Source organism: Nanorana parkeri, unplaced genomic scaffold (assembly GCF_000935625.1).
Source record: "Nanorana parkeri isolate BGI_ZX_2015 unplaced genomic scaffold, ASM93562v1 scaffold28, whole genome shotgun sequence".
NCBI classification, from domain to species: Eukaryota; Metazoa; Chordata; class Amphibia; order Anura; family Dicroglossidae; genus Nanorana; species Nanorana parkeri.
Window position 1 is genome coordinate 2,152,709 of NW_017306296.1, and position 27,462 is coordinate 2,180,170.

Here is a 27,462-nt window from a genome sequence, read left to right on the forward strand (position 1 = left end):
ATATATATATATATATATATATATCTCAAAGAAGCTATCTAGATTTTACAGTGGAGATACATGCTGCTATAGTGGTGTACCTTAACTCATTGTTGAAGCAGTAATATGCAGTACAATTCCGGTACTGTATAGCACATTTTTGCTATGCAGTAAAGAGCTCTGTAGCACGCTGGCAGAATACAGACTTTTCTACTCAGGCTGTGGATGTCTTCTAAAGAAAATGAACTGTAAATCTTTAAACACCTCTTTTTTGTTTTGATGCACATTTTGAAGCCGGATTCACATCTCTGTGGTGCGGTAATACATTCACTTTAATGTGTTTGCATTAAGGCAGCCCATGTATTATGAACAGGCTACCAACACACTAATATGGACAGGGCAAAAGAGGGGCATTTATGGACAAGGACAGCAAAGGGCCAGGTAATCTACTAAAAGAATAGCCAGTGGTTGAAAATAAGGGAGTTTGCTAGTTGTATGTTGTGATAAGTGTGATTGAAGAGTATTTTCAATATCACTCAGCCCACGTATAATTTTGCCAGGGAGGATTTAGAACTAGCAACTAGAGGTTCACCGAAATTAAAATTTTTACCTGAAATAGAAAATTAAAAAATTCAGGCAGAAACAATAATTTTTTTTCTAACCTTTTTTACATTTTTAAAAAATATGTTATTTATATTTAATCTTTATAAATGTTTTATTTATTTTATATTTTATTTTTATTTTTTATTTATTTATTTTTATTAAAACATTATTTTTTTTACTTTACTGTGGGGGCTTCAATACAATATCAGAGGTCTAAACAGACCTCTGATATTTCCCTTTTAAAATAGGCAAAGAAATTGAGGACACAGAGTCCTCAATCTCTTTTTCTGCAGCCCATGTTATAAATGAACAGGAGTCCTCTATACTGAGTGTTCCTGTTCATTCATACATGTGGAGATAGTATGCCTACTATGTACACAATTATGAATGAACAGGAAGTGATGTAGATCACTTCCCATTCATTCATAACTGGTACATAGTAACTCATACTATGTCTAGTTATTTACAAACAGTCCACGATCACCTGATCACTAACTGCTTTTACCGCTCTTCATCCTGACTCGCTGTCACAGCTGAGCTGGCAGTGTAGGAAGGAGAGCTCAGTTTATTTTGACAGCTGACTCCTCCCCCGCACCTGGGGCTCGGCCACCTCTGCCCCCACACTGCTCTCCTGATCAGTCAGAAGAGGATGAGAGGGGCAGTGCGGGAGGAAAGCCGGCCTCCTGTGATACACCGGGTGTTCACAGTGCTCTCCTCCCCCGCGACGCTCGGCCTCCCCTGACAGTATCTCTCCTCCCCGTTGGACGCTGGGTCAGAGGGGACACAGAGCAGGGCCCAGTGGGGAGGAGAGAAAATAGGTATGCACTGCAATTTCCTCCGAAAGATGGCACTTTCGGCATTTTGCCATGGATGAAAAATTATTGCTCCTTAATGAGTTACTTAAACATTACTGTCTGGTTTTCAGATAGAAGCTAGAGATGTTCCACTGGAAGCCAACAGTGAGCCAAGGCCGGCCCCAGCAGAAAATGGCTTGAATCATGCTTCCACATTAACGCCTAAGACATCATCTCAGAATGTTCACAGTCAGCCTGTACCAGGTAAGCAGTTTTATTTCTAAAGGAAACCAATACTGAGAGAAGTAAGGGGACCTACTACTGTGTGTCCTTGCTGGAGAGATTCACCATCTCTACAGCGGCCCCCGAGGCAGAAAGTGATGAAAAATCCAAAAGGAGGTGAGGGAAAATCTTCCAATGGTGACACCTGTTCCTGTCACAACTGTCCGAGATATGATTTTTTCCTTTCTCTGGCTGCCATTACTGAACTCCTTCTGAGAATACTAGTGTCCAGAGTGTCTTTTGATTCAATACTTTTTGTGTCACTGACCAAGTAGAAATATGCATATTAGAAAGGCAGAGTACATTTAGAACTCCAGATCTGAATACCTGTTCCATAGCAGTGCCTTAGAAAGCATGAAAGCCATTGGATCAGCATGACAGCCAGATATTTTGGACTTTCAGAAGAAGAAGTCCATGACTACATATTTTCTCTGTACAGGTTTACTTAAAAACCTGACTGAAATTATCCAGAATACTGTTGTATAAATTGTAGTATAAATTCTTATACTTTAAAGCTGAACTATATTTATAAAATACTGCTCATTTAGTTAGGAGATTGTAATGCAGAGAAATACTTACCTTGTTCATTACTCTCTCAGCAGCTGTTGATTTTCCTTGCTTCCAATCTAGTCCTGGTATATGGGTGGGCTACAATGCAGGACCAGTGGTGCCCTCTGGGCCTCATTCTATGTGGTGACATTACTGAGGGGAAGCCACAGAACTCGGATAAGAGACAATAAAAATACCTCTACATAAATATTTTGCATAACTTTAGAATGTTATGTAGATACTACTAATTTACTCAGTCCTGTTGGATGATAAAGTCAAAGTACATTATTTTTCTCCTTTTTAGGTTCTGTTAAAATACCTGCTAAAGCAGCACCTGCAGAAGACCTCATAATGAGTGTTTTAACAGGTAAATATCTATCTATCTATCTATCTATCTATCTATCTATCTATCTATCTATCTATCTATAGTATGTGTCTATGTGCTTGTGTGCTTCAATTGGTATTAATGTTGATGTGACAGGTAATATTTTCTGTAGAGGATGGGGATTGAAGAAATTGAGGTAATAAATAGTTTAGTTAGAAAACAATAAAGGTAACCATAATGTATGCACGGCGTCAATTTTCTCCTGTAAATGGATCATCTGCATCATGTTATCTATCTGCTGTTTTATTGAGTACACAATTTAATTTTCTCTATCCTTGTACAGTTTATCTGAAATTATCTTTGTTGTTATTTAAAGTGAGCCTGTGCTTTAGCAATGCACGACAAAGCAACAGGTTCAATTAAATGCCACAAACCACATGTACTAATTTTCCCTTCCCTCTCCCACCAAGTCATCTAGCCACTTAAAAATACCCTGTACTTATTATATGGGGCCTGTTACTCTCTCTTGCTTTCCTCCCTTGATGCAGTTCATTGTGCCTTAGCAGCCAATCGCCAGGTATGAGTGCATTCCTTTGAGAGTAGGGAGAGAGACTTTAGCCTGTGTAAGCTCCAACCAAAGCAGCTTGGAGCCTACACAAGAAATCTCCTATGTACCCACGGGCAAATGAACCAGCATGGGAGTAAAGGGAAGGTAGGTATACAAAGTTGTAGGGGCCATATTCAAGGGAACCTGTTGGTTTGCCCTGCATGGGCAAAGCACAGACTCACCTTAAGCCTCTTAAGGACTGTATTGCTTTGAATGAATCCCTAAGAGCACGCAGCCACAACATTTTACTGAAATAAAACACAGTCAGTAAGCAATTATGGCTGAACTAGGGGGCGCGTGCGAGCAGAAAAAAATTGCCGTCTGGAGACGGCAACTTGCAGATGCAGCAGTGCCGTCCGTCTACGGGCGGACGGCAAGAGGTTAAATGTTCCATTGTAAACTATGTCTAAAAAATTATTTTATTAACTTTAGCAAACATTGATGAGGGTATTTTACATTAATCTGTTTAAAGTTGCATATATGAAAATGTTAAGACAATTACAGTTTGTCTTTAAAATTGCTCTTTCCACTATTTAAAATGGTGAAAGGTAATACATAGGGATGCACCGATACCGATACTAGTATCGGTGCCGATGCCGAGTATTTGGGCAAGTACTTATACTCGCCCAAAATGCTCTGATGCCTAGCCCGATATTTCCTGTATCAGGAAGCCGGGCAGCGTGTAATGACTCACTGCCCGTCTTCCTGATTGGTCGGGAAGCTGGCCAATTGGGTAACCGGGCGCTGTGTAATGTTGCGGCGCCCAACTTTCTAATTGACCGGGAAGTCGGCTTCCTGTTGCCCCGTCACCTCATGATGAGGGAGCATGGAGCGGGCTTCCAGAGGGAGCATTACACGGCGCACGGCTTCCTGATTGGCTAGAAAGCCAGCTCCATGCTTTCTCGTCCCATAGTGACGAGAAGCATGGGGATGGCTTCCCTGCTAATCGGGAAGCCGGGTGGCGAGTCTTTACATGCCGCCCGGCTTCCCGGCTAATCAGGAAGCCAGGTGGCGAGTCATTACATGCTGCCTGGCTTCCTTAATGGGACTTTCGGTATCGGTATTCGGTATCGGCGAGTACCGGAAAAAAAATATCGGTACTCGATACTGAAATACCGGTAGCGGTGCATCCCTAGTAATAAACAAGTAGTACAACTACACTGCACAGCAGAATTGATGGAGCAGCTGGATCTGGATCACTATTCTTCGGAGAAGTATCATCTATGATTAAATATTTGACTTTTTTTTTTTGTTCTTTGTATGTTTACTAAAGCTGGCTCTGTCAATGTTTATTACAGAGGTAGAAGCTCAGAGTATTGATGAACTGAAGCAACAGAAGTCGTTTGTTAAGCTTCAAAAGAAGCATTATAAAGAAATGAAAGATCTCGTAAAAAAACACCATAAGAAAACAACTGACCTGATCAAAGAACATACCACTAAGTACAATGAAATCCAGAATGATTACTTGAGGAGGAGGGCCATACTGGAGAAGGCTGCCAAAAGGGACAGCAAAAAGAAGTAAGTAAATTATATTTATAAGGACATGTAAATAGATCCTATGGCACCAGTGGACCCTAGAAATAATTCAAGGCCTCACCTCACCTAGGTGTAATCAGAAAAAAGGGGGATTGTCTTGAAGGTTCTTTGTGATGGATTCATTGAAACTGATCACCAACAACACACAAACAAATAAAAAGTATTATAATAATAAAACCAGTATTTATTATAATATATTGTAATGTCACAGAGTAACAGCTCAAAAATGAAGAATAAGCTAATAACTCTTTGTAGCACTCCTATGTATACGTTTTTACATTTGGAATAGACTATATATGGTTAGATACCTCATGGAAGTCTATCTTCCATCTATCGTATTCTTCATTTTTGAGCTGTTGGTCTGTGACACTGGGTGTGGTGAAATATTTCTTCACAACTTGCAAACTATTATCTGTATAGTTCAGTTGGATTTTGTTTATGATACATGTTTAGAACTTGATTCCTATTATTCACGAGTTGCTAAGGTGTTTGCTGCTGCTACAGTGTGCTTGGATTCTACTTAAATTACTTATATTGCTCTGTTTCCTCTACATCGGATACATATCTCCTATGCAGTGGATAGACTGTTTGCACATTTTTCCAGTTTTTGACAAACTTTAATGTTTTTGTGAATTTGAACAGAACTGTTTATAATTAGATGTTGTATTTCTGCCTTCTGAATAGGCATTGTATAGGGTGTGCAATGTACGAATCATATATCCCATACTAAGAATGGCTACGAATAATGATATAATTGGACCAGAGCAAAACTAGTGTTTCAAAGATAAATATAGAATACAGAGAAAGCATATATGCCACGCCCTATTTTCACCAATATGCACTTTCCAAGGGACATCCTGTTCCCCTTCAACCTGTGGGCCCCAGAGTCCCAGACTGCCCCTGCTGGCACTATATTTGTCACAGCTAATTCTATATGATGGTTCACAAACTTCAAGGGGATAATTCAATTTTTTTTTAGCTTATGAATAATGTGAGGCTGTGGTGACCTTTATCATCTATGCCTATGAAAATCAAAATCCATCCTGTTTGGTAAGTGCTCATTCTATACTTGACTATAGCAAAGCCTGTAGATCTAGATCTAGTTAAATCAAATCATGGTTAGCTAGCAGTAGAATTAAACAATGCAAATGTGTAACCCTTTATCTTTAAAATATCCTTCACCCATAAGCAAGCCTCTATTCATACTTCTGTGTTTAAAATGAGCCTGCCTGTAAAATGAAGCTGGCTAAAAGCTGTCCCTACAAAAGAAACAACAAAATACTTACCTCGCTGCCCATGCTGCTGAATGATGCTCCCTTTAAGAGAAACCTTCTGAAGTCTGCTGAGAAACCGAGACTTCTGGTATCTCACTGTACTCATTAGTCCATCCTTTCAACCTCTAAGTCACTACAGGACAGAGAGAACCCAATAAGTGCAGTGGTAGACACAAGAGATGGACTATTTAATTTCCGGGAAGAACATTTATTTTTATTATACGCTTCAAGTACCCAGGATGAAGATGAAGAGTTGTAATAAGTAACATAAGGGAATATCTGTTGTTGGGCCAAACGTGCCTAGGTCAGATATTTGAACCTGTATCTGTTCCTCTGATTTAGTGCCACAGCCAGTTGTTATGGTCCTGGTATTATTAGGTAAGATGTTCATTTTCTTTTCTCCACTGAGACAAATGCAGAATAAACCATTCCTGACCCTCTCCGATAAGTGGTAATTGCCTGGTTGTCATCCGGATCTAGATGTTTCAGTACTTGATTAGACCCTGACCTGAAACAACTATGTAGATCAGGAGTTCTGCAAAGATTTCCATTGAAGAATGATCACCTCTGTTCTACATGATAATATCATTTACACAGGGTAGCTTGTGACTAGGTGTGTGTTTTTTTTTTATAGGCCAGAGACTATGAAATATCAGTTTTTGTGCTTCACAATGCTAAACCAAGACAAAGGTCATTTTTTATTGACCAGCTTATTTACTCTTAGTGCTTTTCTTGAACTAGGAGATCATCTGACGTTCTTCTGCCATGTAATTCTTTACAAAGCAGATATGTAAACATACTATGTAATCTCACTAGGCACAGTTTCTGGACCTTCAGCCATGCTGTTGTGCAATCCTAGAATGTATTTTTCTATACAGATCTGTAACTTTGCTTAGTCCTTTCTATGTCCATCCAAGATATTTTAAATTTGAAGGAGTGGTGTGAAACATTGTACTGACACATTGCAATGCTTGATTTTTTATATCTTTTTTTACAACTTTATTCAAATGTCACAAAATTACATTTCATTCATCTTTATTCGCTACAGTGTGTTGCAATATAGTGTAGTGTAAAGCAACACACTGCGCTGCTTAAGTACGCAGCATGATTTACGTCTTCCTTTTTTTCAGCGTACACCGCAGCAGCATGGTGGTATGAACTAAGGCAATAGGACATAGGGCAAATTGCTTGTCTATGCGTTGAGAATACAGAAAATGGTAATTGCCTAGCTAATTCTAACTTCAACACAGTTGCTGAGTTGCTGTCCTGAAAAGCAAGCATGGAAATCAGGAATGTCAAAGTCAGAAGTCCTTATCTGCGTAATTGCTCCAAATCAGTAATCCAGACGGTATTGAAGACATTGGGTTAGCATGATGGCCAGGAAATTTGAATTTTCTAAAGCAGAGCGTAGCAATTTCAGTCTCCAGTCTTCCACAGTATAGGTTTCCTTTAAATTGTCCCCATCAGTTTTAACCTGTGGAAAAAAAAATGATCAGAGATGTGTGCAGCTCCTCCTTCCCCTCTTCAGCATGCAATGGCTGTAAATGGTGACAGGCAGGCACAGACCCTGCATGAGTACTACTGACTCCAAATAATATAAAATGAAAGTGGGCAAAGAGAACTAATTATTGTGATTTTATGGGTTTGGGGATGATTCTTTGTGTGACCCGTTTGCTACAAAGGTTCCCTGTGTTACAATGTGAGCAGGCAGATGGTGCAGTTCAGTACCAGTAGGATGTTAAAATTGTCCTGTACCTCTTCACTACACTAAAGTGTGAATGTGCCCCCAATTTTTTAATGCTGCCAAACCTAGGGTGCTGCAGGGTATAAATGTCGACTTTGCAGTATGCACCCATGTTCTAAATTCAAATGCCTCTGTCTCTTGATAACGACTTACTGTAAGTGCCTCCATTCTTTGGAAGGATACTAGTTGGGGGAGTTTGGGATATACCTGGTGCGTAGATGACAGTTGCGTTGGTGTTTGGGTGTTGAATAACACACCAGAGATTGTTTTGCAACCAGCCTAAATAACATTTACCATAGTCCTCGGTTCAAATCAAGGTGCGGGCACAGACGGGTGCCAGCTGCAATGAAGAAAAGGTATTAGACAGCAGCAAACATATAGTAAGCATTTGCCAACAATAAAGGTCTTTAAAGTAGAACTCCAGCCAAACATTGTTGATATTTGTATAGAGTAGGGGGGATTAAAACCTCTGTCAAGTTTTTTTATGTCTGTGATTCTGCTGTTACAATGTCTTCCTGTCTCTGCTGGTCTATAAAAAGTACACTTGGTGTGTGGTTGGTTTTCGGGTACAGCTGCCTTTGTGTGAAATAAAAGGAATAGAACCACAATGCACTCCGCCCCCAGGGTCCATTCATACTTATTTATACCTCAGTTTCCAAAAAGACTACCATAGTGTACCAAAAAAAACTGATGTGCTGCGGTAGTAAAAACGGGTACTGTCCAATTTTGGTTTTGTTGTGGTGCCTGGGTAGTTAATTCTACAATGTGTTATATTACACATTAGCACACAACACATATTAATGTGCTTTTGTTAATGCAAGTGTAAATATATCTTGAAATGACAAAACCATATCCAGGTATGCCAGAGCCTGAAAGTGGGGGTCTTTTTGGAAACAATTTTGTTCTCACAATAGCTTATGTAAGAAAACAATTTATTATTCACAAAAAAATAATTAAAAACAGAGTGTGTTGTCACAGTTACAAGACTTGTTACATTAAAACCCATGATACAGATGATGACACAATATGTTGCAGTGGTCTAATTATTGATGATTAGTTGAGCAAGTGGAGTTTTTCTTTGGATACCCAAACATGTTTCGCCTAAATAAGGCTTCCTCAGGTGATATTAATCCTAAAGAAAACTGAAGCTTGATGTAGGCCAGCCAGCAAGAAACCACCCACATGGAGAGAAAAAAGACCAAATCCTTCAATCCCCGCAACATTGGAGGAGCATATTTGGACGGCATTAAGCTGCATTCTTGGTATTACAAAACACGATTTGTTCCCTGCTTCTGTCCTGGAGTTCCCTTCTCCCTCTTTCCTCTGGCTGTAAAGTCTCACTCCTTTTACTTAGTCTCAGAAAGACTGAGCTTACCAGACAAATGCAAGGCAATCATTGCAATCCTGACACTGAAATATACCTAGAACTGAAATAAGAGTTGTTAGCGGACTAACCCTTTAAATTCCTGAAAATAACACTGTATTCTTCATCTCTTTTATCCACGGTGAGATATTCCTTTTGCAGATTGGAAGTCTGAAGAGGGTCATTGTTGTAGCAGTTAAAAATTCACTGTATTTTGGAAGTGAGGCCGGCTCTCGCAACACAGTGGAAAAGCAATTTGTTTGTGGCTGGATCTTTCTGTGGCAGCTGCATACAAATGAGAAGCTTATCAATGGATATCAGAAATGTTTCTTCTAGCAGAAAATGACATGAGCTACAATGTAGCAATCAGCACTTTGCTGAATTTTACAGTAAATGAAGGCTTACAGGCTCTCGTGTTGGTGTTATTGTCACTCCTCAGATTGAAAGGAAGAAAAATAAATATTTTTGCTGACATTGAATAATATGAAATTGGATGTCTTATGAGACCTGTAATGAAAATATAACAGTCTTCTTTCGCAGTGATCTGGGTTCAGTGGATTCTAAAGATGCTGAGGTTGTTGCTGTTATTAGAGGTAATGACGATCTCACTGATAGGGACACATCAGGCCACCCGAGTGAGCAAGATCAAAGTTGCTCACAATGTGCTGTACTTATGGCTCAACACAGTTGTCTGCACTTTTACCTGGCACATATTAGGCATGTTAATTAGTTCCAGAGTATATTTCTGTCCAGCTAGAAGAGCAACTCCAGGCAAGTGAAATCAACCAGCAAAGTGATTTAGGCTAAGCTCCAGACAAACATCTAAATACTGTATGTGGTTCTTACAGGAGCTGATTTTTATTTCTATACATCTAGTTCTGAAATGTGCAGTCATGCAAGATAGCACCTACAATTTGGTGATGTGACTTTTTGCTACTGCAGTTAAGCAATAAAACTTGGTCATCGACGTGCTCTTGGACAGTAAGGCCTCTTTCACATGGGCTCTGTCTGTTCCAATCAGCAGGGAATCCATACATGGATCCCCTGCTGATCAGAGTAGAACGGAACAGATGTCACTCTTGTGATTTTCGTGTCTGTTCAGCTTTTTCCTCCATCTTGCAAGGGCCCTTTTTAGGTCTATGGACAGTTGGATGTAAATGGACATGTGCCCCTTTACATCCAGTTACCTCTGCTATGTCACGATCAGGTCTGTCAAAACAGAACTCTGTTCCATTTTTATGGCGGACCTAGACAGAGTTGGGGGTTTTCTCTGTTTACATCTGACTGTCCATAGAGTTACATTGGGCTTCCAACCAGATCGGCCTGAAAAGTGGCAGACGGGTCTGATCGGAGTGCCCATGTGAAAGTGGCCAGAGGAGAAGCAGCAGACTGTTGTGTTTCACATGAAGTGATAGCTTCAATCTGTGTGTATTAAATCATTTGCTCAGTAAAGACTTTGACTCAGGTGGCAACACTCTACAGGCAGGAAGAATGGGCCTCTGGTGACCCTTTTTCCACTTAACATTTAGGTTCCTTTCTGGATTCATTTAAATTAAATCTTTTCATGTTTAACCAAAACAAATCTTTAAATAATAACTACATATTTAAAAACGTAATTGCAATTCATAACTATATTTGTAAAATATTCATTATGTATTCAGATCAGATATTTTGTAAATAAAGTCCTTTTGTACATAAATTCCTTTTCAAACAAGTGTACTTTCTCACTTACATTATCCACGAAGTTAAAGATGTACGTGGAGCATATTCCCATTTAGATTTATGAAATCATGGAACTTGTTTTAATTACATCCCTGAGACGACTGGGCTCATGACAGACACCTACTCTGCCTGTCCCTAATGCCAGCAACTGGTACTCTTGTTATCTGTCATACTCCATTAGTCATTCTATGATTGCATCTGGCACTGTGCAAGCTCTTCTGCTGTCACTGGGTATTGTCAGCAGACAGTGTATGACCACCAGGACACATAGGCTATGGTGTGTTAAACCGTGACATTTTAACAACAGAGCAGTTGTAGACAGCTCCTTATTTTCCAAAGTAAGTGATTTTGTACTTATATGGTCCAATGTTTGTGGACACCGGTCCATCAAACCTACAGTATTTACATTATATTAAGATTTAGATCTGTACAATCACAAAGGACTATGGATAGGAGAGATGTAGAAAAGTTGCCTGAGGGTCCCAGTCCAACTTTGTTCTGAGAATGGTCAGATTACAAAACAAACAAGCGCACTTGGGTTTAGTATAAGGGTATATAGGTAATGGCATATTTGGTTATGGCATTTTGAGTTTTCATTGGCCAAAAATGGACATAAGGAATCAGGTCATAACAGGCAGTGCCTGGTCAGGTGTTCACACAGAATCTGACAGCTCTTTGGTACTTATGCCATCCAACGGTTCCCCAAACACAAATGGTCACATTGTGCTTTTGCACATACAGTATCTGGTCTATAAAGAACAGTAGCAGAGGGAGAGCTGCAGGCAATTGTAGCTCTGGCTTATTGAAGGGACAACAAAAGTGGTCAGACAAAATTTCCAATTGTTTTTTTCCCCCTTGCTTTGCTCACTAGTATACTCCATAGACATTAGATCATCAAATGAAAAGTGCCAGATCGGAAGACTGTAATCTAATGTCTTTAGGAAGTATATGCAGAGCACTCTAATTTGTAATCGGAGCAATCTGATGAATGCAAAAAAAAAAAAAAAATGTAGCGCCAAGGTCTGCACTGAACAGCTAACTCTAATTTTTATCTTTGATCTGATTAATTTGGGTATTTGTAGGCAATGGTGAATTATTTTTAATGGCGATACATTCATAAGTGGTTATACAACCTTGGATAGCTTGGTAAGTCAGACTGCTATTTTTCTGGGAACACAAATTAAAAGTTTCCTAAAACAGTGTATTTCGGCCCTGAGAATGCAAAGTTACTATGCTAGGATACTAGGATCCCAGGCTGGTTACCAGCCCACAGTTAGGGCACCTTCGGAATGGCTGTCCATCCAATAATACATCTTTGTGGAATGTGAAGTACATGGGAGTAGAAATACATAGTGTTTGGGAACATAGAGTATACAGCATGTTGGCTGTGCTAACTCTTTACTTATACTTACAGGTGTGAATCAGGGAGTCCGGATCATAATTCTTCCTCTGTTGAACAAGATTTAGCCGCATTAGATGCAGAAATGGCACAGAAATTAGTAGAGCTGAAGGAACAACAGCAACAGCAGCTTCTCAATCTCCGGCAAGAACAGTATTACAGCGAGAAATACCAGAAAAGAGAGCATATCAAACAGGTTAGTGGCTTTACCATCAGCGACATAAATATTTTTATTTTTCATTTGTATGTTAAGGGAAACCTGTAGGCTACCATTGCTAACCTCTTCTAAAAGTGCTAGTTGTCTGGCTGTCATGCTGACCTTTTTGCTTCAATGATTTTGGAGTCACTGACGCAGAACAAGTATGCAGATAAGGAGTCCTGACCACTCTGATCAGGTTTGGGGTCAGTGACTCAGAAAGTATTGCATCCAGAGACTTCTAGGTAACTAGCATTCTCAGAAGAAGGTCAGAAATGGTAGCTTGTTCCTGTCTGTACAGTTTTTAAAATGTATCTATATCAAAGTCTTTTGTGTTTTTGATGGAGTACCACATTGAGGAGATTTTCCCTCACTTCCTGTCCCTGTGACATTCATACAAGAAATGGAGGGTTGTCACTGGGACAGAAAGGCATAGGTAGTAATTAAAACATTGTCAGAATTACTAACCAATGACAATGGATGGCAATGGAATCTCATGTGATGCAGAATAAAACTAATAATGTAGAGTTGGAATTTTTCTGACTGTTAAGCACATAGTAATGATGCTTTTGTTATTAATGAGGACAGGGGTTTATGCTCAGTGTCTCAGAGTTATGGGTCAAATAGGATTTGATCTTTTGAGGCTTTGCCACCACTGGTTGATGCCAAAGCAAAGGTAACTATCCAAAGCCATATATCCGACCTATTGCAGCACTGAAAGATCTGTACATCCTTGCATACATTTCTTGCTGCCAGAACATTTTTCTTCTGACTCAATAACATCTCTGACGCAAGCTCAGCTAAACACTTCAACAACTGGCAATCAAGGCTGCAACCATCACGTTCTCAAACAATTCATCCCCACACAGCTACCTCCTCGTGTATCACTTGTCCCTCCCTTTTAGATTGTAAGCCCCCAGTGGCAGGGCCCTCCTTACTATCTTGTCTTGAATTGTATTGTAATGTCTTCCTTATATTGTAAAGCGCTGCGCAAACTGTTGGCGCCAGGGCTCAAAATTTCCACTCGCCCCCTCGCAATTTGCGAGTGAAAATTGCGTGGGGGCGAGTGGAAATGAAGCCTCCTCGGGGCGGCTTCTCTCCTGTTCACCGACCTGATGACAGCGCTCCCTCGTCCGTCCGTCTAAGCAGGGGGGCGCAGGAGGGAGCGCTGCCTGCTGTCAGGATGGCGGAGCGGTGAGGGGGAGAGAAGCCGCGCCCGCAGCTGTCAGGATGGCCGAGCAGGTAGGAGATCGGGGCCGCTGTCATCCTGTCAGTTTCAGGATGACAGCGGCTCTGTGCGTGGCAGAGCGGGGGATCGGTAAATATCATTGATATCTACCGATCCTCCATGTGAGAAGGACAAACATCGGAGCGATCATCTGATCACTCCAGTGTTTGTAAATAACTGGGGGCACATAGTATTATGTGTCCCCAGTTATGAATGAACAGGCTGTGATTCACATCACAGCCTGTTCATTCATGAATTTCTCAATGGGGAGAAACACTCAGTACAGAGGCTCCTCACCATTCAGAAACAGCTGATAGTAAATATTTTACTATCAGTGTATGAATGAATGGGAAGACTCTGTACTGAGTGCTTCCATGTAAAAAAATATTTTAAAAAAGTGAAAACTGCTCCCCCCCACACGCATATTATTAGACATGTGAGAACACTAAAAATTAATTTCAGATGAAATGTGTATGTGTAATGCTCTGTGCGTTGTGCTGTGGCTGTATGTGTAATGCCTTGTGCGTTGTGCTGTGGCTGTATGTGTGCTGTGCTGTGTGCGCGTTGTGCCCTGTGTGTGTTTGTTTGTGTTATGCAGGGCAACTGGTGGCGAGTAACTTTGAAGGCCTGGCTAGTAGCTCAGGACCTGAAATTTTGAGCCCTGGTTGGCGCTATTTAAATTCTGAATAATAATAATAATAATAAATAGTAAAAATCTAGTTCCTTTTTCTATGGAGAAAAGGAAAATATTGTCAAGATGGTGGAAAATCTATGCATTCAATGAGGACATCTGACAGGTAGTCAACATGGGGTTGTTGTTGTCTTCAATCTGTCATATTGCTTACCATTATTGGACTGTTTCAGCCACCCATAGATCAGCTTTGTGAAGTATTTGCATACCAAACATGCCACTCTACTTGATGCCACCCACTGGTTAGGAGCCTCTAAATTTTTACCTCAAAACTACTCCACACATTAAGCAATTCATTTAAGTGTTTAAGCCAATTTACATTCTTGGATGGTTTAATTATCCTCTACGATTCTGCATTGTACTCGGAGTAAGGTACAATTAAAGTATCCCCCTGGGCTCCATTTAAATTAATATTTGTTCAGACTTAAATCTACTTTACACATGAATGAGCCAACTGTTCTTTTAATAGGTATTTCATTTATGAATTGTTCATTGTTCGGAACTGGAAAGATTTTTCTCCGACAAATAACAATACATAATTATGGTTTGCATGCTTTTCAGCTGTGGGCTTTTTATCACCTTGTTATAATTCTACGCACAGTCAGAGAATTCCTGTTTGTGTGATACGTGAAACTTTTTTATATTGGACTTCTGTATCGCTAGAATAATCTGCTCAGAGAAAACACGACAAGGAAGGTATTCCGGGAGACCCGTAAAATCTGAGATATATAAGTAGGCTGTCTTTACTTTGCCTTTTCCTTAACATGATATTTGCCTGGGTGCCATGCCGATCCAATGGCTTTAATTGCTTTCTGAGCTAATGACCCAGAACAAGTATGGAAATCAGGACTTGCAAAGGGAATTCAACCTGAACTTCAGGCAGATAAAAACCAGGGTAATGTAGTCATTAAAATGATTACATTTATTTTTAAATGCACCTGAGGTACCTGATTTTGACTTGGTATCAGTTTTTGTAACCCTTTTTATGACAAAACTCACACAGGGAAAGAGAAGGGCAGCCATAGGAGCCATTCATTTCTAGTGCATGCATGTGCTGACAAGGAACATGCAGGTAGGAAGAGTCAGTCTGCTGCTGTTCCTTCAATGTCCAATCACAGGGAAGTAACTGTATTGCATAACTGTGCTAGATAAAACGTCAGGTAATACATCTGGTTGTGCTTTATGGCATTGCTGTGTAAATCTTAAGAACAGAAGGACAGGAATACACATTCTTTGGCAGGAAAAACAAATCATGTATATGTATTACAGCTTTGAATTCAACCTTTTACCAGGGGTTTGGCTTTAAAATGAACATACCATGAAAGCTAAATAGGAGCTGGCATTTATAACATGCTTTTGAAGGTCAAAGTTCCCTGGCTTCAGCACTGCAAACACGCATGCAAATTAGAAAGTCAAAACTCCTGATCTGCATACCTGTTCTGGTGCCACAGAAACTATTTAAACTACTGAATCACCATGACATCTAAGCATTTTCCGTTCTGCAAAAGTAGATTCTATTTTTTACTTAGTAGAAGTTTCCTTTAATCTTAACCTAAAGGATATCTAAACCCAATAACAATTATGTAATATATTGCAGCTTATTAGTGCTAAGATGTGATGTCTACGTGAAAATAAAGATTGATTTATAGACTGACACAGGTACTTGCTGGTACAGAGGTTCATTAGTATTCAACACCATGGGCCTCCATGATGATGACCACCTGTGTCTTCCCATGTGTCTCTCTTGATAGTATCCCATGCAGCATAGTTCCTGTTTCAAAGAAATTCGGATCCGAAATTCGTTAACGGAATTTCGTATTTCGGATATAATTCGGAAACTGAAATTCGGAATTTCTGGAAAATTCGTACGAACTTCGATTCGTAACGAAACGAATCGCACATGTCTACTGCGTAGACAGTATGTCTATGTCTGATCTCATGTCCCCAGAAGAGATAGGTTCTAATAGAATATATTGTCTATCAAACAACATTTGTGTCCCAATAACAGATAGTTATGGTGTCCTACTTACCACCTCTGACCACTAATATCTCAGGTCTCTATTCCAGCTCATCCAGAAACTCACAGATGTGGCAGAGGAGTGCCAGAACAACCAACTAAAAAAACTCAAAGAAACATGTGAGAAGTAAGCATCAGGCTTATAATCTATCTCATGATCAGTGGGATCATAGATAATGTTTCATCTTTCTTCATCAATCTCCACTTGTCTTCTCTTTCAGAGAAAAGAAAGAATTAAAAAAGAAGATGGACAAGAAACGACAAGAAAAAGTCACAGAAACAAAATCAAAAGACAAAAATCAAATGGAAGAGTAAGTATAGGTCTTTTACTTATAGAATTGTTCTCTGTTAATACTACATGGATGAGGAGTGCGTTATGTGTAGATGGTTATGTGCCAATCCTGGCAGCCCTGCCACTCCAGGTAAATCTTTGAACTAATACTAACCAGGAAACATTTTAACTGTTGTCAGGCTTACAAAGGTCTTTCTACAAAAGGTCTCTGAATGCCATTTCATTTCTTTGCAGGCCAGGTTCATCCCTGGCACATAAAATACAAAAGTCTAAATTTTTTCAGGTTTGCAAGCCCAGCAGCCAAAAATGTTTATGAATTTGTGTGAAGGGATCTCTATACAGGCCTTGCGTTCGAGTTGCAGAATATTTAGGTAGATACAGGGGAGATCTGGGAACCTTCGGCCTGGGATGCAAACAAAACCAACTAGCCCCTTCATGTTAGGGGCAAGTCTCTGTGAGTTTTAAGAAAGTGTACCATGCATAGTGCGCCATAGTGCTGCAATGACTGGTGGCCATGGTGACAGTTGGGTGTTCCTAAAGGATATGGATTATTGTGACATACCTTCACAATACATGACATTTCTGAACTACGAAGGAAGTTGGTGCTGGAAGACTTATCTCTGCCAAATGCTGTGATTGCAGCCTTGAATGGGGAGCAAATAAATATATTTAAAACATACAAATTTTAAAACATTACAATAAAATGGGCCCACAGCCATTTTAGTTTCCTTTGTCATTGGGAATGGAGTACTGTTTATTTACTGTTTTATTGCATTACTTTAAATATATTGCTACATTTAGTGGTGACCTTTATATTTTCTCCACAGGGAGAAGACAGAGATGATCCGATCGTATATCCAGGAAGTAGTGCAGTACATTAAAAGGGTGCGTCTCTGATTTCATTGTTTGTGTATTGAATATCCATGTGTTCCTTTTAATGGTGAATATGTGGTTACTGGTCCTTGCTGGGTAGACTCATTTTATTATTTTCTGATTGCTGCATCTATGTTTCAGAGGAATAATGACTGTAATAGATTAGGTAGTGGAAACATCATTGTGTTTGCAGAAGAAAATAAGTAATTTGTAGGGTAAAAATTCAATCTACAGCAACAAACAGGAAGTATGTCTGTAGAAGCATAAACCATATTTCATATCTGTGGTTAAGTCCCTGGGATCATGGGTGTAGGGTTTCACATTGGTAAATAAGGCAGAAAAAAATAATTTTGGCCATACAGTATTTTTCCCATACAACAGGTTCTTACCTTCCATTTAACCCCTTAATCAAGCCAGGTGATTGGCCATCCAGTCAGCCTGTGCTGCACCATGGAAGGAAGGGTAGAGAGTTATATACTTTCCTGTAAGGGGAAGGAGATTGTATTTTCCTGCATTTTATTGGGTGAACAGGGTGGCGGGGAGAAAAGTAAAAGAAAGTTAAAGTAGCAAGTTGGGCGGTTAACAGGCTAGTAAGTGAACCTATTGCTTTGCACTATATGTAGAAACCATAGATTCACTATAAAGTGTCACTTGAAAGCATCCGTTTTTTGTTCACTATAGTAAACCTATTATTAATCTGCACAATCCAAACTGAGCATAGGATAAAACAATCCAAAGCAGAGGTTACCTTCAGTGAAAGCGTCATGCTAAAATAACCATTAAATTAGAAAATGTTTTGCCCTGCCCCTCCTACATCCTGAGCTTCATTTATGATTCTTTAATCTTGTAAATACTGAATTAAAATTACCCAGGTTTGTGACCTGTTAGCTTTAGAGCCTACGTCACCCAATATTGATATTTATTATGGGGAATATATTAGCCAAGTCAGACACCATCATTTAGTTAGTTGTATCAACAACTGCTGAACAGTACTGGGATTTCTGGTTGGGCTATCTCTGTCTCTGTTGGGCTATCCCGGTCATTGAAGATGCCAGCAAGGGCAACATGGAGAAGACAGACACTTCAGTTGTATAGTTAGGAAGCAGTGCCAGGCATTAAAAATGTGTGTATTTTTTGATTTGTATTGATACAAAATGTCCACGTGTTCTATTTAATAGTTAATATAAGCTTCACATAAAGATTTCACAAAAAAAGAGCAGCTTGAACTTTAACACTTAATTCAGCCTCGGAGGGCCTGGCTGGTAATAAAAGACTTTGTTGCCTGACCACCAGTCCAAGACAGCCTGCCAGCCTGATGGAGGTCATTGCCACCCAGACCAATCAAAGCTTGCATGCCCCTGCTGCTCGTGTTAATTGGTCATCTACCAACAATATGTTACCCCCAGTTCCGATACTGAGGCACATGCTACATATTAACCAATCAAATTGCACAACAGGCACATATGAATACACATTTTGAGCCACAATTGTGGCTATGACATCATGAAGGGAAACTGGTTTCCCAGGGACTTAGCATCAGGCTGCAAGGTCCGTCAATAAGGATTACTTTACTTTGCAGCACTGCATAAAAAAAAATCCTCCAGGTTGTTTTTTTAAAAGTTAATATTGGATGTGTTTTAAAATGTAGCTGGAGAGTCTCTATATAGAAATCTGTATGTTTTAGGAATTACAAATGTGAAAACAGCATGTTATTTTCCTCGTGTTTGACTTAAACAATAAAGCTATTTTGTAGATAGCAATTTCCATCTTGTACTTAGTCTTGTAACAGAATGCAATGCATACCCCATGCAAACTATATATGCCCTATATTGTCTGTTCATCTTATGAAACTAAAAATCTAAAAATATTCACAAAGCGTAAGCTTTTCTGTAATCCTGCCTGAAGACAGAGTACAACTCAAGTCAAACAAGAGACTCATTCATGATATACAGTATAGATAGATATTGGCACACCCATGCTTTTGTTATGTATGTTCATATAGATTTTTCCAGTGTAATAATGAATTATAAAGAGAATAGGATTATGGTTTGCACTCAGTGTACCATGGTCACTGCTTATGGGTCTAACTTTAGTTCAGTTTGTCCACGTTTCCTCTGTGACATGTTTTGCTGTCCTATATACAAATATACAGTATATACAAAGTGTTAAAACAAGCCACACAATGATATATAATAGAAATAGGTTAGTGGAAGTGTGGTTTCATGGTTTGTAAACAACAGAACCATACTTAAAATCTGAGAAGTATTTTTTCCTCTGGTCCTCTGTCCATCTAGTGGCCAAAATATTACATCACAATACAGTCGAACTGCAAAAAAACAGTGAATGGCCCTAAGAATTGTTTCTAAATTGAACCCTAAGTTTTTAAAACAGAGGTGTAAGAAGCACATATTCCACATAGTGGAAGCCATACTGCCCTGCCAAGGCTTTGACATGGAACCCGGACATGAGGTGGGACCCCAGTATTTGGTTGAAATCCCAGGACAGTCCCACTATAATCAGGACAGTTGGGGTTATGATGTTATTCACAGGACCATCAGGTAAAATAAAATAAAAAGCCTAAAAAAAGAAAACCAATGCAGCCACCACATCCAGGGGCTGGCAAGCTGCATCATATACATTTTTGGGTTTTGGGTTTAGATATGCTTTAAAGGAAGCGTCCATATAAGCATGTATTAGACAGTCAAAAAGCAACAGTTGTTTTGGATGCTCTGGGCAATCCACTTTATTTTCACACACTTCATCATGAGGCCTAGGGTAACAAGTAGGTAACATAGCAGAATATCAGTTGGCAAGCGCTTCATTGGAGAGATTAACTAAATAATTATTTCTGGAAGTTACATTTCTTATAGCATTAAGGCTCTGTACACTGAACTAAATCATTTTGAGTGAATTAGCATTTTTTAATTACACTGCTTGATAAGTGAAAAACATGTACGTGAAGCCAATTTATATTTTTCATTACTCTAATTACAGGGAATACCACCCCAAAACATATCTGTATGTCCAACCAGAACAGTTTGCTCTAAGGAAACTGGCTGCGGTTGAAGGGCTGTAACTTCACATTTAAAGCATAGTATAATGCCATAGCACAAACATTTTAGAGCTTGCAGTAATGCGCCATTGTATGTAGAATATAGGAAATTAAGTCATGGGCAGAATGCTGAAGTCTAGGTCATAAAAATGAGATTTAGATATTCAGGGCAGCAGCACAACTAGAAGCAAGCCTGAGTAGCACCCTCCAGGTAAATCTAAATTTCAGTTCAAGTATATGTTGTGGTGAAAAAAAAACAATATATACACTACATTCTCAATGCATTTCCCCAGGTTTTATCCCTTTAATCCCTTTCTGCTGGCAATTGCCAGCCCTTTAAGGGGTTCTGTCCAGTCATGTGATCACTGTGATTGGCTTTCCGTTTATGATTGGTGATCATAAACAGTCGCTGGGAGATGTTGGTGGCAGTGAGGTCAAAGAGTTGGGGGTGCAATTAAGCACATCCACATCACAAGGCAGGGGCACTGGCTGTACACATGTATGTGGCAGCACAGCATCAAAGCCCACTGCTATGCTGCCACATATGTGCATATGGCCAGAGACAAGGTGTTATAGGCCCTGTGAGTACAAAGAAATACCATTAATCTGCCAGAAATGCAGTCACTAATTTCCTGTTGAGGTGCCTTTTCTAGACTCGTCATTACTGAGCCTGATGAAGAGGACCCTGCGCAGCCTGGAAAGCGCTTTAAAACCACATGTGTGTTCATTAAATGAACACTTGGTTATTCTGAACGAATATTTGGTGTGCTAGTGACATTCATTCACAGTATTTTCTAGACTGAAATCACAAAAAACGGTGTCAGCCCTGCCCAGTTGGAAGGGCTTATTACACTGGTTGAGATAACACAGATTGAGAGGGGAATTTATCAAAACTGGAGCAATCAAAATCTGGAGCAATTGTGCACGGCAACCAATCAGCACCTCTCTCTCATTTTCAAATCTTAACTGAACAAACTTAAGAGAGAAGCCGATTGGTTGCCATCCACAGCTGCTCCAGATTTTGTCTGCTCCAGTTTTGATATATTCCGCTGAGAGTGTGATATAACACAGAGCAGGACACAGAACAGCTATGAATTTCTGACAGAGTCAGCTGGCTTTTTGGTTAAAACTTACACAAACAAGTATAACAAAATGCTTTCAATTGTATAGTTAACAGACTAAGGGGAAGAAAATGAGAGAAGTTATCTGTTCGGGTTTACATACACTTTAAGGAGTTTATTTATAAAACTTCTGCCCAGCCATACACTTCTCCACTCCATCTAGTGGCAGGAAGTGTTATATATCAACCCCACTTGTCACAGATCAAGGCAATTCCAATTTAGCATTTGATGACAAAATTCATTAGCCAAGGTAACCTTCATTCATATCAAATCATTGAGATGCTCTTGTTAGGGGGAGGGGTTAATTGAGCTCAGGTGTCTCTCATTGAGCAGGTGTATTATAAAAATGTAGGCACTTTAAGTTGACAAATTTACTTTCAGGCTTCTTCACCAATATTAATAAAATAGTATTAATAGTATTTATTTTGTAGTGAAGTGTAGTGAAATGTAAACTATTACTCTTGATTTGTATAATATTATAATGTCTTCAAATTTTCTAGTCCCTAACAATAGCCCTACCAAAATCCTAAATCTAGCCCTAACTGTAGGCTCAGATCTAAACACAGCTCTAACACTATTACTATTCCTAACCCTACATCTGACCCTAAATCTTTGCTGGACACTGTAGCACACAATCTACCTTGGCAGCTAGAACAGGCCATGCTATAAAATATGGCTTCTGATGAAGATTTTTGTTTTATTAATCAAATATATTGATTTTCTGGTGGAATATTTTGTTCAGCCAACTGAGGCAACTAGATTATAATGACACTATCATTATTCAGCTCCACCATGCTGTGTGCTTAAACTGGAAAGAAAGAAGCAAAATTCAATTTAAGGGGCACCAGTAGCTACAGACTGCTTCAACAGAACCTCACTCAAGGAACTCACAGAGGTGCATTAGGTGCGAATGGCGTGTACACATTGAACAAGCAGCCGTTTTCTTACATAAATGAGTGTTTTCTTGAAATGCAGGACATTAACTCTTTGTGACATCCCAGGGCAAATGGGTCTTTACTGACAAGGACATTAAGTACAAATAAAGAAAAATAAAGCTTGCAGAGACAAATCAATAAACTAAACACATGCAATGGAGGGTAAGCTACCATACATTCATTTTTTGTTTTTTGGGTTTAGATTCCTGGCAGATCCCTACATATTTGGCCCTACCAGTGGCGAAGATGGTTGAACCCAACCTCAATGCAATGAGCACTGGAGGGCCATGTGTTAGGCACCAGGGGTTTACATACAGCAAACTATCTAAAGAGTTTAAAAAAGATATGGAGGGGTCTGTCTTATCAACAACTGTCAAATACTACAGTGTTTATATGTTGTATTCAGATTTATTCCACTGGACACAACCAGTCAAGAACAGGTGTAAACATTAGAGACACTGCTTGTTGCACTCAGGGAACCGCTAAAGCAACAGGTTTGCAGGCCAATCTGAGTTAGGTAGTCTTCAGAAATCCACATACACATAGCTTTAAGGTGGCCATACACTTTACAACCATCGCAAGACCTTAGTCTTGCGATGGTTGTAAAGTAATTTAAAAAACGTACGATCTGCCCATCTTGGACAGGCAGATCGTACTTGCGATCATCTCATTTAATGTATATCTAAACTCAAGAAGAAAAATTAAATAAAATATATTTTAGCTTACCAGTCCTAATTTAAAGTAACACTAAACTTAGGAATTACATCTTAAAAATGCAATCAGGTACATTAACTATTAACACAAATGTGTGAACCTCAAATCTGTGAACCTCAAATCATCTCTCAGCTGTGAACCTCAAATCATCTCTGAATTGGTGCTGACACTGTCCTTCCTTCTGGAGGGTGGCTACTTTTGTTCCCCATGGTCCCTGTGTGTGTTGTAAAGTAGCCACCGCTCCAAGCTCCCTCTTGTGATGGACTACAAGTACAATCTCAATACAAATTAGTAAACTAATCATGAGATCGTAGTCCATCACAGGAGCAAGCTTGGAGTGGTGGCTACTTTACAACACGTACATGGATCATGCGGGACAAAAGTAGCCACCCTTTCAAAAGGGAAGCACAGTGTCAGCACATGCTCATAGATGATCTGAGGATCTCCAGCCGAGGGATACACAAATAAGCTAGATTTTGTTAATAGGTAAGGTACTTAAATGCATTTTTAAGATTTACCTTGAGTTTAGTATCATTTAAAGTTGGCTGCATTTGTTTTCTTTTTGTCAGGCTTTTTTTTCTTTATAACCACCTTTTGCAGGTAACTTGCTTTCTGGCCTAGGGTGACAATGCTCACTTACTGTACTGTATCCATAGAGTAGCAGCACTAGGACAAGAAGTGTTAAGACTGCAGAATACCTCCTCCTCTCCTTATATCATAAAATAGGGGAAAGGTGTTCTGTAGCTCATATTGGTGACAGGGTTGGTAATGCTTGAGATAGGACTGCAGGGTACACAGAGCCACAATTGAAGCATGTGGTGCACTCCATACATTTTAAAGGCCCCAGGGAAATGAGTGCTGTAGGGATCTTGGACAGCTGGTGTTGCCATTCTATAACCGCTTGTATTATCAGCAGCACATCATGAGTCTTCTGAATAGGATAATTTAATCAGTTACATGAGACAGTAACAATGTTTCGGAGCACAAGCCAGACCCTTCCTCAGGCAACAGTGACAAGGTCACTGGGGCTACTCTGAAATTCTGCTATTGTCTTCTTTAATTTAAGAAACTATCCTGTTCCGAAGACTCCTGATGTGCTAGTAATAGTCCAAGCAAACTGCAGTGTGTACAGGATACAGGACAGCACTGGATTTCTGTCAGAATCATCAGGTATTATTTTTTGCCCTTATCGAACTGATATAAATATACCATTTGAGTGTTTTTTTTAGAAGACCAAAAAGGGAGTAAATAAGAGAAGTTCTTTGTTAGAGGTTACAATCACTGAAAGGTATGGTAGCCTATTATATTGGCCCAATGTTTTAGCCCAACATTTGCATTCATAAGAGTTTGAACTAGACAAAGTTTTACTCACTGTTTTCTGTTATTTTTCCAGTTAGAAGATGCTCAGAGCAAAAGACAAGAGAAGCTTATAGAAAAACACAAGGAGATTCGTCAGCAGATTCTGGATGAAAAGCCCAAGGTAATGTGCCCTGTTTCTTCAGCTGTTCTGTAGTATATATTTAGCTTGAAGTGGACAGAATGTAAAATATGCATCTTTTCAGAGCTAAATGCACTTCAGCATTCCTAAGTATCCATTGATAAAAATAACTCGAAACAATGTCTGCTTTGTAGCCATTGTGCTGAGCCGGCAACATATGTAAACTATATAAGTGTTTTTTTATCCCATGATTCTCGTGTGTCAGTCTGGTGAATGTATCAATTCTCTGTTAGATAATGGAGTCAGTTCAACCAAAAGTAATATTTACATTAGAGGTGGAGTTCTATGGGCTTGGACCCTGCAAACTTCTTATATTTCTTGTGGACTTTATCAGTGTGTTCTTAGCTCCTGACTTTTTTCCTAGCAACCTTGAAGTCTTATTTCTACTGCAACTAAATAGATGTTCCCATTCTCCATAATGCAAATAAAGATAAAGCAGGTAGAGTGACTGCTGATGGTAATATACAGGCCTTAAGATTTAGTTAACAGGCCTGAGATTTAATTAACAGAATCCATAAATACTGTTAACTGATTTGAATATCTCTAAACCCAATAAGTTTTGTTTTGGATGGTGTCTACAGTGAAGGGATTTTCCCTTCACTTCCTGTCTTGGTGATACAGTAGGAAGCCTTTGTAAGGGGAAATCTGCCCTTCGACAATTGTCACCCGAATGGGTATCAGCTTTGGTAGACCTTACCTTATCGCCTTTTGTACTGACAGCTACAAAACAATAGATGTCCCATCACTTTGTGTCTCACTGACAATGGCCAAGAGGACAAATATAGTGGATGAATCTCCCAAACGGAAACTAACAGTTTTAAGAACGTGGCAGGGGTTGTAGCCCTTCCCTACCCCATCCAAATTTTGTTTACATTGTTTTGATTTTGGATACACTTTAATGCTCCAGCATCTTGTCAACAGAAAACAGCAGTTAATTGTAACCTTAATTTTTTAAGGTAACTACTCTGTCTTCAGTAGCTTACCAGTCTTTTTCAGCATTTCAGAAAGAGGCGGACTAGTAGTCAGTAAAATAAAAATAAATAAAAACAGTTCAAGGAGAGGAACGTTCTGTGCTTTTTCTGCCCAGTGAATATTAATATGCAAGAAGCCAATACAAGATGAATATATCACCCAAAAAAATAATATATCTGGTACATAGAAAAAGAGGTACTGGCACATCTGGATTAACACATTAATGCCAGTACGTCTTTTGCTATGTACCAGATTGTGATTATTTGAACATTCTAGTTTTTAAGAAGTTGAGCACACATTGCTTGTGCTGAGACCTAATGTTGGAGGTGTTGGTTAGGATTTAAGATTCAATATTTGGATGTTTTAGGCCCATTGTAGGGACTGAAATGTGTCAGCAGTTTTGGGAGCTGTTTTTTTGCCGTTATGAAATAAAGATTACATTGGGATGATCCCCTTTTCGAGCGCTGTTTTTAAAAAAACATATTTATGGATGCCAAGACTGAGCAGATACCTTTTGCCGAGCACCGGCGTGGATTTAGAAGTGAGGAGGTAGAGCAGATTTCAATTTTTTGTTTGGTTTGTCACCTCTTACAATGGACTTATCCTAACACTGCACCTTGCTCCTTAGTCCTCTTAATTTCTGTCCTTAGATGTGCTGGTTGCATTCATTATAATTTATTTTCCTTTTATTTTCACCTGGTGATTTTCCCAGTAACACACTTCTAGTCCTTTAAGTCTTAAAATGCTGACTGGAGCTATATTTTTGCAGAAAAGCAATATAATTCTCTAGTTCAGAGATTCTCACAGTTTTTTCCTTTTGACCCCAATATATGGGGAAAAGCATCTCAAACCTTACTAATAGATATTAGTCTATGTCCATCAAGAGGTGAACCTATGTTCACTGGAGAGAGGAGAGTCACTGGAGGTCACTCTCATTATCACAGAACTTGTTTAGATACATGTACATCATTATCAATATTATTCAGTGGTGTTTAATTACATTGTTCTGCCATAGTGATTTTCATTTAAAAAATCATATTTACAGTATATGCAGTATATGTAGTTATATAATAATAAAACCACTGCGCTATGTGAATGTATAATAAGCGGCTGTGCCAAAAAAAATAGTGAAAACACTATTCCCAATATTGTGAATCAAGTGACACTGCGCTAAAATAAATTAAATTTAAAAAAACTCCTTTGTTTTTGTTTTTCATTCATCCATTGAGTGTTTAGCATGTGTGTGCATCCCTCCTCCTAGATCCAAAATCACTAATGCAAGATAGTTATACAAATGTGAAAACTAAGCCTTCCCATTCAGTTAAATAGTATCAATGCATATATGTGTATCTATATAAACCAGATCAAAACAAATGTCCAATAGCAAGTCCTAGTGATGGTTTCCAATCTAGCCTAGTGGTCAGTATTATATGCAATCTCCTTGATACAAGATCAAGATAACAAACACAAAGGAGTTTTTTATTTTAATTTATTTTAGCGCAGTGTCACTTGTTCATATTTGGTTATATGATTACATAAATGTTAATGCCACTACACACAATTACTCTACAGCATAACCCTAATACAAACTTCTTTAGACTTTTGCTTTTTTATGGCAGAACTACACACTTTAGAGGTCTTATGTGGACCAAAAAAAACACTCAGACACTTTTAGGCCCCATTCACACTGCGCGAT

General features: G+C 39.2%; 1 protein-coding gene across 1 annotated transcript in view; it reads left to right on the forward strand.

The window, feature by feature from the left end:
• The window catches only part of PLCB1 (phospholipase C beta 1), a 510,797-nt gene that overhangs the window by 439,333 nt on the left and 44,002 nt on the right, over positions 1-27,462 (forward strand). Inside the window, exons 24-31 of the mRNA XM_018566842.1 lie at positions 1,508-1,640; positions 2,512-2,574; positions 4,438-4,657; positions 12,193-12,373; positions 16,360-16,436; positions 16,531-16,620; positions 17,429-17,486; positions 24,690-24,776. Coding sequence (XP_018422344.1) covers positions 1,508-1,640; positions 2,512-2,574; positions 4,438-4,657; positions 12,193-12,373; positions 16,360-16,436; positions 16,531-16,620; positions 17,429-17,486; positions 24,690-24,776 — 909 coding nt within the window. The remainder of the gene's footprint in view (positions 1-1,507; positions 1,641-2,511; positions 2,575-4,437; positions 4,658-12,192; positions 12,374-16,359; positions 16,437-16,530; positions 16,621-17,428; positions 17,487-24,689; positions 24,777-27,462) is intronic.